Here is a 14,898-nt window from a genome sequence, read left to right on the forward strand (position 1 = left end):
AAATGCAAATTAACATGAATATTCAGGATTGACCTTCTTGCAGGTGCTCAGAGCTTGGGGGTGATTATGCATTTTCTCTAGACAAGGGTTCAATTCTCCAGCAGGATGGTTATACGTATTTTGCACTTACTGAGCTAATAGTTCACCTCCAGTGTTGAAATAGCATAGAAAGCCTGCTAAGACCAGCTGGGGCCCACTCTGGCTGTCCTGTGGTTATCTTGTCTAGGACAGTTCTTGGCCCATTCTATAGCTATCTTGTCAAGGACAGTTTCAGAAGAATGGGTAGCCTATTTTGCTCAGTGTGGGAGGATAAGCCAGAGCAGGTGTCTCGTAGAAGTGCTGAGCTCTGAGGCTGCCTTTATCTCTTTGCAGTGTTGAGCTCTGAGGCTGCTTGTCTCATAGTGGCTCATTGGTTGGAGCTCTCGGGTGCTAACTGAAAGGTCAGCAGTTTGAAACCACCAGTGGCTCCGCAGGTGAGAGACGTACCAGTCAGTTTCAGTACAGATTCACAGCCTTGGAAGCCCTGTGGAGTCGCTGTGAGTCAGAATCTACTCCATGGCGGTGGGTTGGTCTTTACTGGAGGAGATTGCTAAACCTTCCTCCCATGGGGTCACTTAAACGAGAGCTTAATTGTTGTGCCACCAGGGCTCCTATTTTTGGTATAGGGCCTAGGATTTCAATACATATATTATGGGGGGGGGGAGCACAATTCAACCCACAAATGTGTTGAAAAGTGCTTAGCAGAGGTCTGGCGTATAGTAATTGTGACCAAAAATGGTAGTGTGATAGTCAACATTCACTCTATTCTATCAGGATAATTCTAAACAAAGAACCAGGAATTGGCATATATCAGGCCACTCCTCATCATCCCAAGTTACCAACCTCTTCCAAACATCCTCAGAAATACTTTGCAAATAGACTGACTGAAAAGGGAAAATGGTGGTTTTGGAGCTTATTTTTGGATGAGCTGTAAAGATTTCTTTACCCTTCCAAAAAACTTTTATGTCTTTTGAGCAAGAGCATTAGTTCTGTGTGAAAACAGAACTGCAGGATGAAAAGGTAGAGGAAGCTTTTGGATCACACGCCAACCAACTGAATGCTGACTTGTGCTAGGGAAAATCTGGATAATTATTCTCGACACTGAAGGCCCAACTTACATTAAAGAAAAGGAAAAAAAAAAAAAAAAAGGGTGAAATATTATTAAGCGGTCATGACAATTTGGAAATTGTGAAGAAATACTCATTCCAAACCTTCCGTGAGGAAGACAGTTCACTGCCACTGCTAATTAGTAATGGATATTAGACGATTAGGGAAATGGATTCACTGTGAAATTTAAAAGTTCCTGTAGTATTTTACTCCTGAGCACTCCCTCTTTAGCAGCTCCTATGATAAAGAGATGTTTAAAAATAACATAGCATTTCTTTATTATGAAAATATGAATAAAAATTAGCTCACAGGTTATAAGTTCAAGAAAAACTATAAAACACATAAGAGTTCCGAAAAACCCACTTTTCCCAGAGGAAATTAATCTGGCAAATGCATTCCCTTTTCCTTTCAGAAGTGAATTATTATTTTGCAGATGCAGATGGGAAATCAGAAAATCAAATGAATTTTAATGTTAAAAATATATATATTATTATTTACCTAGATATCATAGATATTCTCTGAGTTTTATTCTCTCAGGAAGTATAAAGTCTCAATGAAGACCTTGTGAGAATACAAAGCAGAAAGTGACATTGTGCAAAATAACTTTTCTTTTAAAGAAAATATTTCAGTCAATCGTCATCCTTAGTTGTGCTCCTACCAATTTTTCACTATCTAAACTCATTGTTATTGAATTTGATAAAAATGTAGTGTCAGGACTGAAGAGTCCATCTTTACCAGGTCCAGAAAGAAAATAATAAGTAAAACAATTGCAATTCTTTGCCAATGCTTCCAACAGCTAATTTAGAACTCAGAATCTATTTTACATATGCTGGAGTTTAAGGAAATCCCTCTCCATGTAATTCCTTGTGCTACTAGACATGAGCTGAAGTCCAGTGAATCATCATCCTCTTATCTCAAAAAACTATACTATCGTTTAGGGATGACTGACAATATGCAGATAGACACAGATCCCTACCACTAATTGTAGTAAAAGCAGGGTATTATAAGTGCTATAACAGAAGTATAGCTGCTCTGTAGATATGTCGTTAGGTGCCATCAGCAACTTGTATCTGATTCATAGTGACCCTATGAATAACAGAAGGAAATACTGATCAGTCCTGGGCCATCTTCATAATCATTGTTAGTTTGAGCCCACTGTTGCAGCCACTGTGTCAATCCATCTCCTTGAGGGTCTTCCTCTTTTTCACTGACACTCTATTTTGCCAAGCATGATGTCCTTCTCCAGGGACTGGTCCCTCCTGATAACATATCCAAACTATGCAAGGCAAAGTCTTGCCATCCTTGCTTCTAAGCAGCACTCTGCCTGTACTCCTTCCAAGACAGATTTGTTCATTCTTCTGGCAGTCCATGGTATATTCAATATTCTTCTCCAACACCACAATTCAAAGGCATCAATTCTTCAGTCTTCCTTATTCATTGTCTAGCTTTCACATGCACATGAGGCGATTGAAAACACCATGGCTTGGGTCAGGTGCACCTAAGTCTTCAAGGTGACATCTTTGCTTCTCAGCACTTTAAAGAGGTCTTTTGTAGCAGATTTGCCCAATACAATGCATCTTTTGATTTCTTGACTGCTGCTTCCGTGGGTGTTGATTGTGGATCCAAGTAAAATGAAATTCTTGACAACTTCAATATTTATCATCACGTTGCTTATTGGTCCAGTTGTGAGGCACAAAGACCAATTAGGATGTTGTTACTTTACTCCAGGCTAGTGATGGAGTCCCTGGGGTGGGGCAAATGGTTAATGCACTAGGCTGTCAACCCAAAGGTTGGAAGTACAAGCCCATCCAGAGGTGCCTCAAAGGAGAGGCCTGGAGATCTACTTCTGAAAAGTCAGCCATTGAAACCCCTATGGAGCACAGTTCTACTCTGACACACACGGGGTCATCATGTGTTAGAATCTACTCAACGGAAACTGGGGGTGGGGGGGAGGAGGGAGGAGGGAAGGCCAGTTACAGTGAGCACCTGACTGGGAATATAGCTTGAATAGGAATGAAGGAGTGGATATAAGAAATATCGTGAAGGAAATCTGAGGTTTGGGTAACACATGCGTTACCATCTTATCTAAGGAAAAGAGTTGAGATGAAGGAAAGGATCATAAAATTAATATAAAAACTTCAGCATCGATAGTCTCAAGAGTGATCAGGCTTTGGAAATTTAACCAAAATATAATACTGTTCACCCGTAAGAAAAAAGGACTCTATCTTCTGGGAAAGCTGCAGATTGAGTAACTACTCTGGGCTTATTCAGCCTGGTCAGGGGTCTCAAGTGAACTTGTACTTAATTTGCTCTGTACCTGGCAGAGTCCCAGGGTGTCATAGACAGTTAAATATGCAGCTACTAACTGAAAGGTTGCTGTCTAGAACCTACTCAGGGGTACCTTGAAAGAAAGGCCTGGTGATCTGCTTCTGAAAGGGCACAGCTTTGAAAATCCTAAGAAGCAGGTCTACTTTGTACACATAAGGTCGTCACGAGCTGGAATTGACTCGATGGTAATTTTTTTAAAAAAATTTTTTAATGTATCTGGCAATTTGGTCCCTGGTTGGTGCAAATGTTATGTGCTCAACTACTGACTGCAAGGTTGGCAATTTGAACCCCTCCCGTGGTACCATGGAAGAAAGACCTGACAATCTGCTTCTCTAAAAATTACAGCCAAGAAAGCCCTATGAAGCTCAGTTCTACTCTGTAACACATAGGGTCACCATGAATTGGAATTGACTTGATGACAACAGGTTTGATTTTTTTTTTTTTTTCATGTATGTGGCACAGGATTAGGTACTGGGGAAATATAAATTTAAGGCAAAATTATGTCTTTGTTATCGAGACCTTCTAATCTTTAACACTCGTGGGGGATTTGTTGTGTTCTGGTGACACTTGAGAGCTCAGAAAGGGGCAAAACATCTACCCCAGGTAAGGTACAGAGAAAAAGCTCAAAGGTGCCAAGCACACTGTGTTTTTTATTTCTGCTTCCACTTGCAGGTGCTCTAAACACTGCTCTCTCAGTCCTTTCACAAGTCGGTGGAACAGCGTTTTACGGGTTGAGGAAAAAGGATGACCAGGCAGTGGGAATAACTATCAGCTTCTGCCAGCTTCCACCCACTGCAACTATCCTCAGCAAGGTCACAAAAGTCTCTGTAATCAAATCCCATGGACACTTCTCTGCCTCTGCAGTAACCAGGAGATTGCTTGACAGATGTGACATGATGACAGAAACGTAACTCAAACTGACTTGCAAAAAGAAAGAGCATTTATTGGTTCACACAGTTTAAGAGACTAGGCTTAAAGTGCTTTATCAGTCCTCCCACCAAATTCCCCAGCATGGAGTCCCATTGGCTGGGTTGGGCCACATGCCTTCCTGTGATCAAGGAGATCACAGGCGCCTCCTCTGCACCTGAGCGGCATACTAACTCCAGGAACTATTGGGTGGGGTTAACTTGCCTCAAACCAAATGAACCAGGAAAGGAGAGATGTGAGTTCCAAAGGCAAACTAAAGTGTGTTACAAGAAGCCCAAGGAATTCATACATATCCACTTCAGTTTTTATTTGACTTGACAGAAAATTTGACAACAATGGCCCATTCTTGAACATGCTCTTTTCTTGTGATCTTCACTCTTATTTTGTCTTTTTCCCACTTCTCTTACTATTCCTTTTCAGTGTTCTTCACAGGCTATACAAGATCTGGGTTAGTCACTGGATTGAACTATGTCCCCCACAAAGGATACATTGAAGTTGTAATCCCTATACCTGTTAATGTGACTCTGGAAATAGGGTCTTTGAGGATGCTATCAGTTGGGTTATTGTGTAGGTGTGTCCTAATCCTATATGACTGGTGTCCTTATAAAAGAGAAGAAAATGCACAGAGACAGGGATACAGAGGAAGGATGCCATGTGACGCTGTACCTACAAGCCAAGGAGCACTTGGAGACACCTGAAGCTGAAAGAGAGGCATGAAACAGATTCTTCTGCAAAGCCTCAGAAAAAAATCAACATGCCCGACACCCTCATCTTGCACTTCCAGTTTCTAATACTGTGAGATAAGAAATTTCTGTTCTTACAAGCTACCCAGTTTGTGGTATTTTGTTATGGCAGCTCTAGAAAACCAATACGTCCATTATCCCAAATTTGTTCAGACCATCGGTGAGGCCCACATCATGTCATCGTTTGCAAAACTCCAGCTCCTGTTGCCAGTGAGGCATCTCTTGACACTGCCACCTGTCTCAGGTCCCCCACGGGTTGTGTTTATGCCAACCCCCTCCATTGTGCCCATACTGGGAGAAGCATTAAAAATTCTAGTACCCAGAGTAGACCTAAGAGGCTTTGCCTTCCACAGTATCTTCTTGGGACAGATGGTTAGCACAGTGGGAAGTGCAGGGAAGTTAGTACACTATGAGGCAAAGAGCTATAAAACCAACTACATACCCTTCTTCATCCTGAAAAGGGCAGTGTTTGCATTTGGTGTCTGTAGAGATGTCCTCCAAGGCCCTGGTTGGTACAAACGGTTAACACATTTGACTGTCAACCAAAAGTTTGGTGGTTTGAGTCTAACCAGAGGTGCCTTGGAAAAAAGGCCTAACAATCTACTTCTAAAAAATTAACCATTAAAAACCCTATGGAGCTCAGTGTCACTCTGACACACATGGAGTCATCATGAGTTGGAGTCTACTCAATGGCAACTGGTTACTGGTTAGAGATGTCCTGTGACTAAGCACCAGGCTGTGTTTCTTGTGAGGCTTTGGCTAGAATGCACCACTGTGTGTTTGCTTCCCCTCCTTTTCTCCCTGACTTCTATTTCTCTCTTGTACTTACTGTTCATATGGCACTCCAAACCCCCATATAGTGTTAGCATATAACTTTGCTTCAGATCATTGGTGAGGTCCACATCATATCCACCATTTCCTAGAGACGTTAAGATACAGGATGACGTTTCTCTGAACATCAAAATTTATGGTGTTGTTTCTGGTTCCTCCTAGCTCTTTTCTCTTCCTACAATACACATTCTTCTAGGAAAACATCACCCAGTCTCATGACTTCAATCACCAACTGTAATCTGAGGACTCCCAGGTCCCTGTCTCCATCCCAGGCTCCTCTCCTGGGCTTTGAGTCCACGGATCCAGCTCTTACTGGACACCACTACTTGGATGGCTCATGGGTATCTCAAATTCAACATGTCCAAATCTTATTCCATCCAAACCCCAACTGCTCTTCCCTTGACTAGTCCTTTCTTAGTGTATGTACCACCATGCAACCCAGTTGCCTAAATCAGGAATCTGAGACTCAGTTTTGATTCCTCACTCTCTCTGACTCCTTACTTTTCATGTCCAGCTTCTCAACAGGCCTAAGCAGTTCTTCCTCTAGGTACATGCCAGCCTCATCACCTTCATTCCATCTCCATGGCTACAACCTCTCCAAGCCATACTCCTGCCTCTCCTGCCTCCTCCAGTCCATTCTTCACAGAGGGAGCCCTGCAAAACATACATCTCAAAGGTTTTCTGTTGTTCTTAATCAACACTCCTTACTGCTATGTAGTGTGTGTTCTACTCCTTTGTTCCTGCATACCCCTCCATCTTTATTTCTGATCTCCACACAATCTGAGCTCCAGACCTACTGACCTTTTATTTCCTCTTGCCTCCATGATCTCTCTTACCTCTAAGTCTTCACATAAGCTGATTCTTCTTCTTGAAACAGTCTCTTCTCCCCTCCTAACCTAGCTAACTTCTACTCATCCCTCAGGTCTCAATTTAGAGGTCACTTACTGCAGGAAGCCCTTGTAGATTCTCTCCTCTCTCCCCAGTTCATGTCAGGGGTTCTACTCTGGCTTATTGTTATTGGTACGTCTCTCTCACTGCACGTACAGGTCAGAGGTGCTGTTTAATTTTCCTTCTCTCTGTGCAAGAGCTTAGGGCAGGGTCTCTGCCTACCTTGCTTGTAATTGCTTTCCCCAGAACGTGGCTCAGTGAATGCCACGCAGTCAAGTGCTTAAAATATGCTTATAAACACATTTGTAATTGTTTTTGTCTCCTCACATTTTGCTGAGTCTAGAACATCCAGCTTTCCCTCCCAAGATTTTCTGAAAACCGGCATGTACCATCTTGTCTTTGCAGACTCATCTGACAGCTTTCCTTACAGAATTACAGCAGCTGGTGTTATATTGACTTTTAAGAAATTGACCTTCTAGCCAGTTTACATCATCGACTAGTTCTAAGAAATAATATCACACTGATGTGGATGGCTCGTTTGCTTTCTGCTTTACATTCTGGTTTTGCTGAAATATAGAACTTAAAGTCCACAGTTTTGAGGAATTGATTTCACTTTGGTGAGTGAGTAAATTAAGCCCTCATCTCTACTGCTGTCGGGCCTATCACTTGTGCACAAAGAGGAACACAAGTCTCATTTTCATGTACTGACGTTAGGGTGCTGACGTTTTGTCCTTGTCTTTCTTGGAGGTTTTATTTTGTGATTGGCTTAATCTACCACAGATACAGCTTTATTTATCATGGTAATTTATTTTATGCAGTTGTCTAAACCTTTTGCTTAAAAATGCCCAAAAGGCACTTTAAAAACATTTATTTATTTTACTTTAAGTGATCACTTGAAATAAGCCAGGCTTTTTAAAAAACCATTTATGCCACTATTCCACTAGAGGACACATAACACTCTTGCCTTGCATATTTTAAAATTCCATCACATAAACATTCCCTGTATAATTCAACACACTGTTCAGCGGTAAGATTAGTTTCTCTTTAACAACAAATTAATATGGACTATTAATTTGCAGGGTGCTGAAAACTTATTGAAACGGAACAAACACAAACTGATTACTAGAGGTAAGGGAGTCAAAATACAGCACTCGTTAACTATAAAACCGGTTTTAGTTAGCGTGAGTTCCTCTAGCGTGGAGCCCTGGCGATGCAGTGGTTAAGAGCTCGGCTACTAAACACAAGGTCAGCAGTTTGAATCCACCAGACATTCCTTGGAAACCCTGTGGGGCAGTTCTACTCTGTCCTATAGGGTCGCTATGAGTTGGAATCTACTCAACGGGTTTAGTTGTTTTTTTTTTCTGATTCTCTAAAGAGAATTTGTAAAATTTCTTATACCAACCTGTGCTAAAATTCCTATTTCCACTTTGATATATAAACTTAACTCATTTATTTAAATCAGTAGAGATGCCATTTGGCATGAATACACCAGAGGCTGTCCCCTTAGATTTGTAAAGTATGTTTCTATCAGCCCTAGTATAACAAAGTAGAGAGGTGAGGCGAGCAAGTTTTTTTCAAGAGAAGAGGGAGGCAGAAGGAATGAATCCAAATAACTTTAATGTTTTTTTACTTCATTTTTTAAATAGTTGTAAATCTAGAATTAGTTTAACATTGTGTATTTTTAAGAATAGAGAAAATATCTTGAAGGCTAGCAGACATTATTCTTAGGACATACAAGCAGTCCCTGGGTTATGAACATCCGACTTATGTACAACCCATAGTTACGAACCAACCCCGTAAAGCCTATTATATTAAAAATTCAAGGTACATCCAATGGTTCATAATAACAGATGGGCGCTACTTTGTGACATGCATCAAAACATTACTATTACTGTATTATTATGCTAAAGATGTTTCGTGTGTCTGGAAGTGTTTCATTTTTTTTTATGTGTAGAAAGGTACGTGATATACTATATACTAAGACAAACATTTGACTAACTGATGTTAGTTATGAAACTTACCTAACTGTTCCAATTTATGTACAAATTCGACTTAAAGGCAGATTTAGGAACAGAGCTCTTCATAATTTGGGGACCGCCTATACTTTTACTTTCAACCTTCTAGGGAAACCTAAAGCTAGTAGTTATGAAGTTATCAGTAAGTGATACAAATTTTAGCCTCGTTACTAGCACCCAAATTGGCCTTGTAAGGGTAGTATTAAGAGTAGCTGGAAAACGGAAGTTAATTATGAAGGAAATAAAGGAGGCTAACAAACAAACACATTTAAATAATATTAATAGTGAACCAAAAACATAAAAAAGGAATAAAAAGCTAGGCACGAAAAAATCCAGTCAGTCAAGTGAGGAATTCTTTCATGTGCAATAGTGCCTCGATTCGGTCTTAATAAAATTTGATAGGTTCAAGGAAATGCAAAAATACCACTCAAACAATAAGGACATAACACTTCACAATATAATGCTCAAGACTAATGATCATATTTAAAAAAATATTGAACCCTGGTCATTGGTTTAGTTTTGAATCTTGTTACAGAAAAAAAAAAAAAAAGATCTCTTCTGGAATTTAGGGTATTTGAAAGTAAATAAACTCTGGGACCAAAATCTGCTTTTTATTCACGCCCTTTCCACCGAAACACAAGACAGCAAAAGCCTTATACCTTAAGAGCACAGTAAAATCATTACTGAAATGAGGAAGACCTTAAAATGATTTGTTTCTGAAAGATGCTGAATGAAGTATCACTGTGAGGAAACCTGGTTTTCTGTGCTCCATTGGTTCCAATGACTTTTTGTTTTATTAGGTTGTATAAGACAGCCAGCTAATTCTAGAAACGATGAAATTTGTAGTTGATAATATGAATTAGCAGGAAAATATCTTCCAAATTATAAATCAGCCTTTTTCTACCTCTGTTTAAACGTTTTTACTAACAGCAATGGGCAATTTTAGATGAAACTCATTTACATATGCTTTTAATGAAACAGTCTGTGATCTTCAACAAGCCAACCAATCTGGTGCCCTCAAGTCGATTCTGACTCAAAGGACCCCACGGATGCCAGAGTAGAACTGTGCTCCACAGGGTTTTCAAGGCAGAATTTGCAGAAGTGGATCATCAGGCTTTTCCTCCAAGGTGCCTCTGGGTGGGTTCGAACCTCTAACCTTTGGGTTGGCAGCCAAGTGCATTAACTGTTCTCACCACCCAGGGATTCCTACTATATACTTAGTACTTAAATGCTGCCTGCCTCAAAGTGGAAATACTAAACTTGGAGAAATAAAGATTTTACTGGGGGCCCTGGTATTAGTTATTCTAGAGATAAAATCAACATATTGGCTGAGGGTATGGGGGTGGGGAGTGAGAAGCTAAATAATTTTACTAAAATAAATGTTCCCTTGACCCTTTAAATTAAATTATCTTTTAGAGTCTTACATTTAATATAGTATAATCTTGATGACATGAATTTAAAAAGTGTTTTATCTAAGTCTTTGAAAAATACCTAACTTATTGGTCAGTATTTGTCAACATGATGTAACAACCATTTGCATCAGACTTCCCTGGGGCCTTGGTTCTCATATTTCAGCAGGATCAAGACTCACATGGAGGGCTTTCTCAGAGGTGAGGGCTGAGTTCTCTCCTACTTTCCAAGCAATGGTGTTGGGTGGGTAGTTTAAACAGTTCAGCTGCTAATAAAAGGGTGGACGTCAGCATCCACTCAGAGGTAACTTGGAGGAACGGCCTGGAGATCTACATCTGAACAATCAAACGTTGCTGCACACTGGAGCACGGTTCTGCTCTGACACACGTCCGGTTGCCTTGAGTCAGAGTCAGCTTTTATGGCAATGGGTTAGTACTGGGGTGGAAGCCACGACTTTGCATCTCCAACAAGATCATTTTGAAGAAGTATTCTACTTATTATTCACTGGCAAAACTTAATCACTCAAGATAGTAAAAATCGGCAAACCTCAGGCCATTATTCATAAATTAAGCATTTGGTTTTTCAATTTCTGACATTTTAGTTTGTTTAGACACTTAATGTTTTTAGTTATTTAGGGTCGAGATCCTGCATTCAAACTATGTTGCCAGTATAATGGCCATATCAGATACTAAAAAGGATTTTAAAACCACCCTAAGTCATGAAAGACAAAAACACATTCTCACCTCTCATTTAATAAGAATAAAGAACAGTATAATTAGGTAGTTGGAAAGATTTTTAATTGATCAATTAAAAGGTCGTCTTAGAATTTCTGAGAATGGCATTTACAACGTAAGAGCTTCAGAGTGTCATTTATGTGGCAGTAATAAGAAATAGCAAGAATTTATGATTTGTTACTGTTTACAATGGGTAAATTGGAACATTCTAAAATGTATGTTTATAGAATGTTCTTAATGCTTTGAGTAAACATTAACAGTGGAAAACAGCACTCAACGGTAGTTAAAGATATTTCCAAAAGAGACAACAGCGACTCTGAATATTCTTCATTCTAATAAAAGATTAACTTTTGTATAACAATTATGTAACGAGCAAATAATATATTCAAGGCTTATGCTAATTTCAAAATATGATTTTATTCCCGCAGCTTAGCGTAAGTGTCATTCTCATTCTACCTTTTTCTGGAAGAAATACTGCCGATTATAAATAATCACAAAAAATTTCATTACACAGGAAGGACATGTGTGGGAGGGAGTTTAGTTCATTTATGTCATACTGAAATCTAAATTCATGTTTTGAGTTTAAAACCAATGCTGACCATCAGTATATCTTCCTAAAATTTTCTTTAAGGCAGATCTGTTCAGCATTATATGTGTGCTCCTAGGATGGATGTGGAAGCCCTGGTGGCGTAGCGGTTAAGGGCTACGGCTGTTAACCGAAAGGCCGGCAGTTCAAATCCACCAGGCGCTCCTTGGAAACTCTACGGGGCAGCTCTACTCGGTGCTGCAGGGTTGCTATGAGTCAGAATTGACGATGGCAACGAGCTTGGTTTTTTTTGGTAACATGGATGCAGTGTAAGTGTGGCAAGTTCAACTGCTTTCTTTCCTCATGGACACTAACACATGAGGGCAGGAACAGACAAGAAAATCTCCATCTTTTTAAAAAGCAAATTCAAAGCTCATATAGTGGGACTGCTCCATAGGGTTTTCAAGGCTGTGCCCTTTCGGAAACAGATTGCTAGGCCTATCTTCCTGGGCATCTCTGGCTGGGTTCCAACCACCAAACTTTTGGCTAGTAGTCGAGCACTTAACCCTTTGCATCACCTCTGGATGAATATATATGTATACACACACACATACTTATGTATATATGCACACACACAAGTTTGTACATGTATGTGTATATATATACCACTGTATCAAACTCACACACATACATATTTCACTGTATGAAAAATGCATTTTAACAAACTTCACTGCTCCTGTTAGTTACTCTCAAGAAAGATCTCTAATATGGAAATTTCACTTAGGACGCATTGCTTCCTGAGACCCCACTGTCCTCTACAGAACTGCAGTGTTCCTTCTCCAGTGCGATGGAAGACACTCTACCTTTGTTCTTTCCTGGTTTTCTTCCAAGGGCTCTCTAAGTTTAATTTTGGATCTTCATTTTTGTTTGCTTTGCTTGTTTCCTTTTTGTGGACTCTCAGGTAAGGCAGGTTGATATCTGTACAAGTAACCATAGGGACGAAGGTGATACACCAGGTATTCTAACTCATACATGAATGTCAGGGGCACACCATGAAAAGAAATGGCAAAATCAGAACAGCAACCCGGACCCTCTACAGGCAGGTAATAGTTATACCTCCAGTACCAAAAGGTTCTGGGCAGAACGCCTTTGCTTAAATGGTATTCTGGCAAAAAAGGATGAAAAGTTTCTTTGCCAGTGGGATCTCTGGAATCTTCCGCGTGTACCTTTACGATTTCCATGCATATCCCCAGTTCTAAGTCTTCAACGGGCGTGGCAGGTGTACACGTGTTCGTTTTAGAGGCGTGCACAAACCTCTTCAAGGCTTCCTTGCTGAGCACATACCCTGCCCCACCGCTCATGTATCCCTGCTTTACAAACGGCCGGAATCTTCTCCCAAAGTAAATAGGTTCTTGGGGATCATAATTTGCGAGAAGCCATCTCAAATTGTCTAGTATGACATATGTGTCGTCATCTGCTTTCATAAACCAGTCTGCCTCTTCTAAACAATGGTCATGAACATACTGAAAGGCTCGGATTGTTTTCCAGGACAGTTGGTGTCTCCCTTCTTGGGTGTTTAGTCCCACGGTAGGAAAGTCTTTATTTTCCTCTGAACTCATAAACAACACCTTATTACAACGCTGGGCCCACGTGGCTTTGACGTGTTTGGCCCTTTGCTCCAGATTTTGAGGCCCCGTCATAACCCAGCAAAGGATTTTAACTTCTCGATAGAGTGTTTCAGCGACATCAGCGTTCTCACCTGTACGCTGGTATGGATCTGCGTGGAACATCATCTGTCTTTCTAGAAAATTCTGTCCAGCACCATCTGGATGCCTGGCAAGAGGATGATTATTAAGAATTTTAAGCTGGGTGTCACTCTGTTCTTCCAACAAAATACTGAAGAGTTGAGAACATAACAAAAATCCAATTGCAGATCCACAGAGGAAGGGTAAAAAATGCAGCCAAGATTTGAAGGTCATTTCTGAAAGGAGGATTTCTGACGTCCGTGGCGGTTCTCTCTCTCTCGCTCCTCCTGCAGGGGCGGAGGGTGCGAGGACGCGGAGCCGGGACCGACCGGTGTGGCCCTCCGAGCAGCCGCAGGTGGGCTCTGGCTGCCGGCTGCCGCCACCCAGGTGCTCCCGGCGGTGGCGGCAGCGGCGCAGGTGGAGGCGGAGGGAGGCGGCCCTTAGCGCGCTCCCGCCCGCGCCGATCCCTCCAGACTTTCTGCTAATCCCTTTGTGTGCGCGCCTATGTGGGTGTGATTCTGTGTTATTGTACCGGAGCATGTCCATTATTTCCGTTACATTTGCTGCTCTGTATGCGGTTTAGCATCTGTTGAATCCAAGTTGCTGATGGCAGTTTTCATTATTAAATGTAATATGGGCTTATGTCATAAATGAGAATTTTTTAAATGGAATAGATTCCCAAGGGGAAAAAAAAATCCACTTAGAACAAGCTAAGTCTGTTAATAATGAAGAGTACAGTTACTTTGCATAAGCATCAGAAATACGTAACTTTTCGCCTTTCCGTTTTAGGTTCAAAACGAGCTATTATAGGCTTAATTTTTACGTCTGTTATTTTCAAGGAGCCCTGGTGGCTCAGTGGCTAAGAGCTAACTGACAGTTGGCAGTCTGAACCCCCCAGCTGCTCCACAAGAGAACGATGTGGCAGTCTGCTTTGGTAAAGATTACAGCCTAGGAAACCCTATGGGGCAGTCCTACTCTGTCCTATAGGGTCACTATGAGTTGGAATTCACAACGGCAATGGTTTTTGTTTATTATTATTATTTTTTTCTAAACAGTTTTTTTCTTTGGTATTTTAAAATTATTTAATTGACAACTTGGTGAGTATATATGTACAGAAAGGAAGAAGTCTAGGCTCTGCAAGATTCGTCCAGAACCTTACCATGTGCGTTGTGTGGCAGCTTGGAATATAAATGGATGTCTCCTACATTATATGTTGCGTTGGACTAAGTCTCTGAAAATCCATTTCCAAGCCTTAAATTCTTTAAAGGTGTGAATTAAGTATGGGGGAGGGGGCGCTATTAAGATGTCTCGTAGATACATGTGCAAAAAAAAGAGTCCAGCAAAACTTCATCGACCTTTCTAACAAGATAAGAAAATCAATATTTGATTTTTAAGCCATTGCAGCTACAAAATACAGTAACAAGTCTTGGGCTGCCAATGTTCCCTCCCAAGAGCAATTCAAACTGCTGCTTTCTTCAATTTCCTAGTGAATCTGCCTCCTCAGCTCCGAAGCTGGGTCAGATCCATAGATTTGCCCCTTTAGACCTAGGAAGTCACCGCTATGATGGCACTCGCAGCATTATAATGTGTTCGCACAACTTTCTC

General features: G+C 40.8%; 1 protein-coding gene across 1 annotated transcript; it reads right to left on the reverse strand.

Moving 5' to 3' along the window:
- Positions 1-12,465: 12,465 nt before the first annotated feature.
- LOC100671738 (glycoprotein-N-acetylgalactosamine 3-beta-galactosyltransferase 1-like) lies at positions 12,466-13,527 on the reverse strand. The gene has a single exon (XM_064267688.1). The coding sequence runs from the start codon at positions 13,525-13,527 to the stop codon at positions 12,466-12,468; it is 1,062 nt and encodes a 353-aa protein (XP_064123758.1).
- Between the last annotated feature and the right edge of the window lie 1,371 nt (positions 13,528-14,898).

The sequence above is a fragment of the Loxodonta africana genome, chromosome 14 (assembly GCF_030014295.1).
Source record: "Loxodonta africana isolate mLoxAfr1 chromosome 14, mLoxAfr1.hap2, whole genome shotgun sequence".
NCBI classification, from domain to species: Eukaryota; Metazoa; Chordata; class Mammalia; order Proboscidea; family Elephantidae; genus Loxodonta; species Loxodonta africana.

Coding starts and splice junctions, on each gene's coding strand:
- LOC100671738 (XM_064267688.1), bottom strand. CDS start 13,527: ATGACCTTCAAATCTTGGCTGCATTTTTTACCCTTCCTCTGTGGATCT.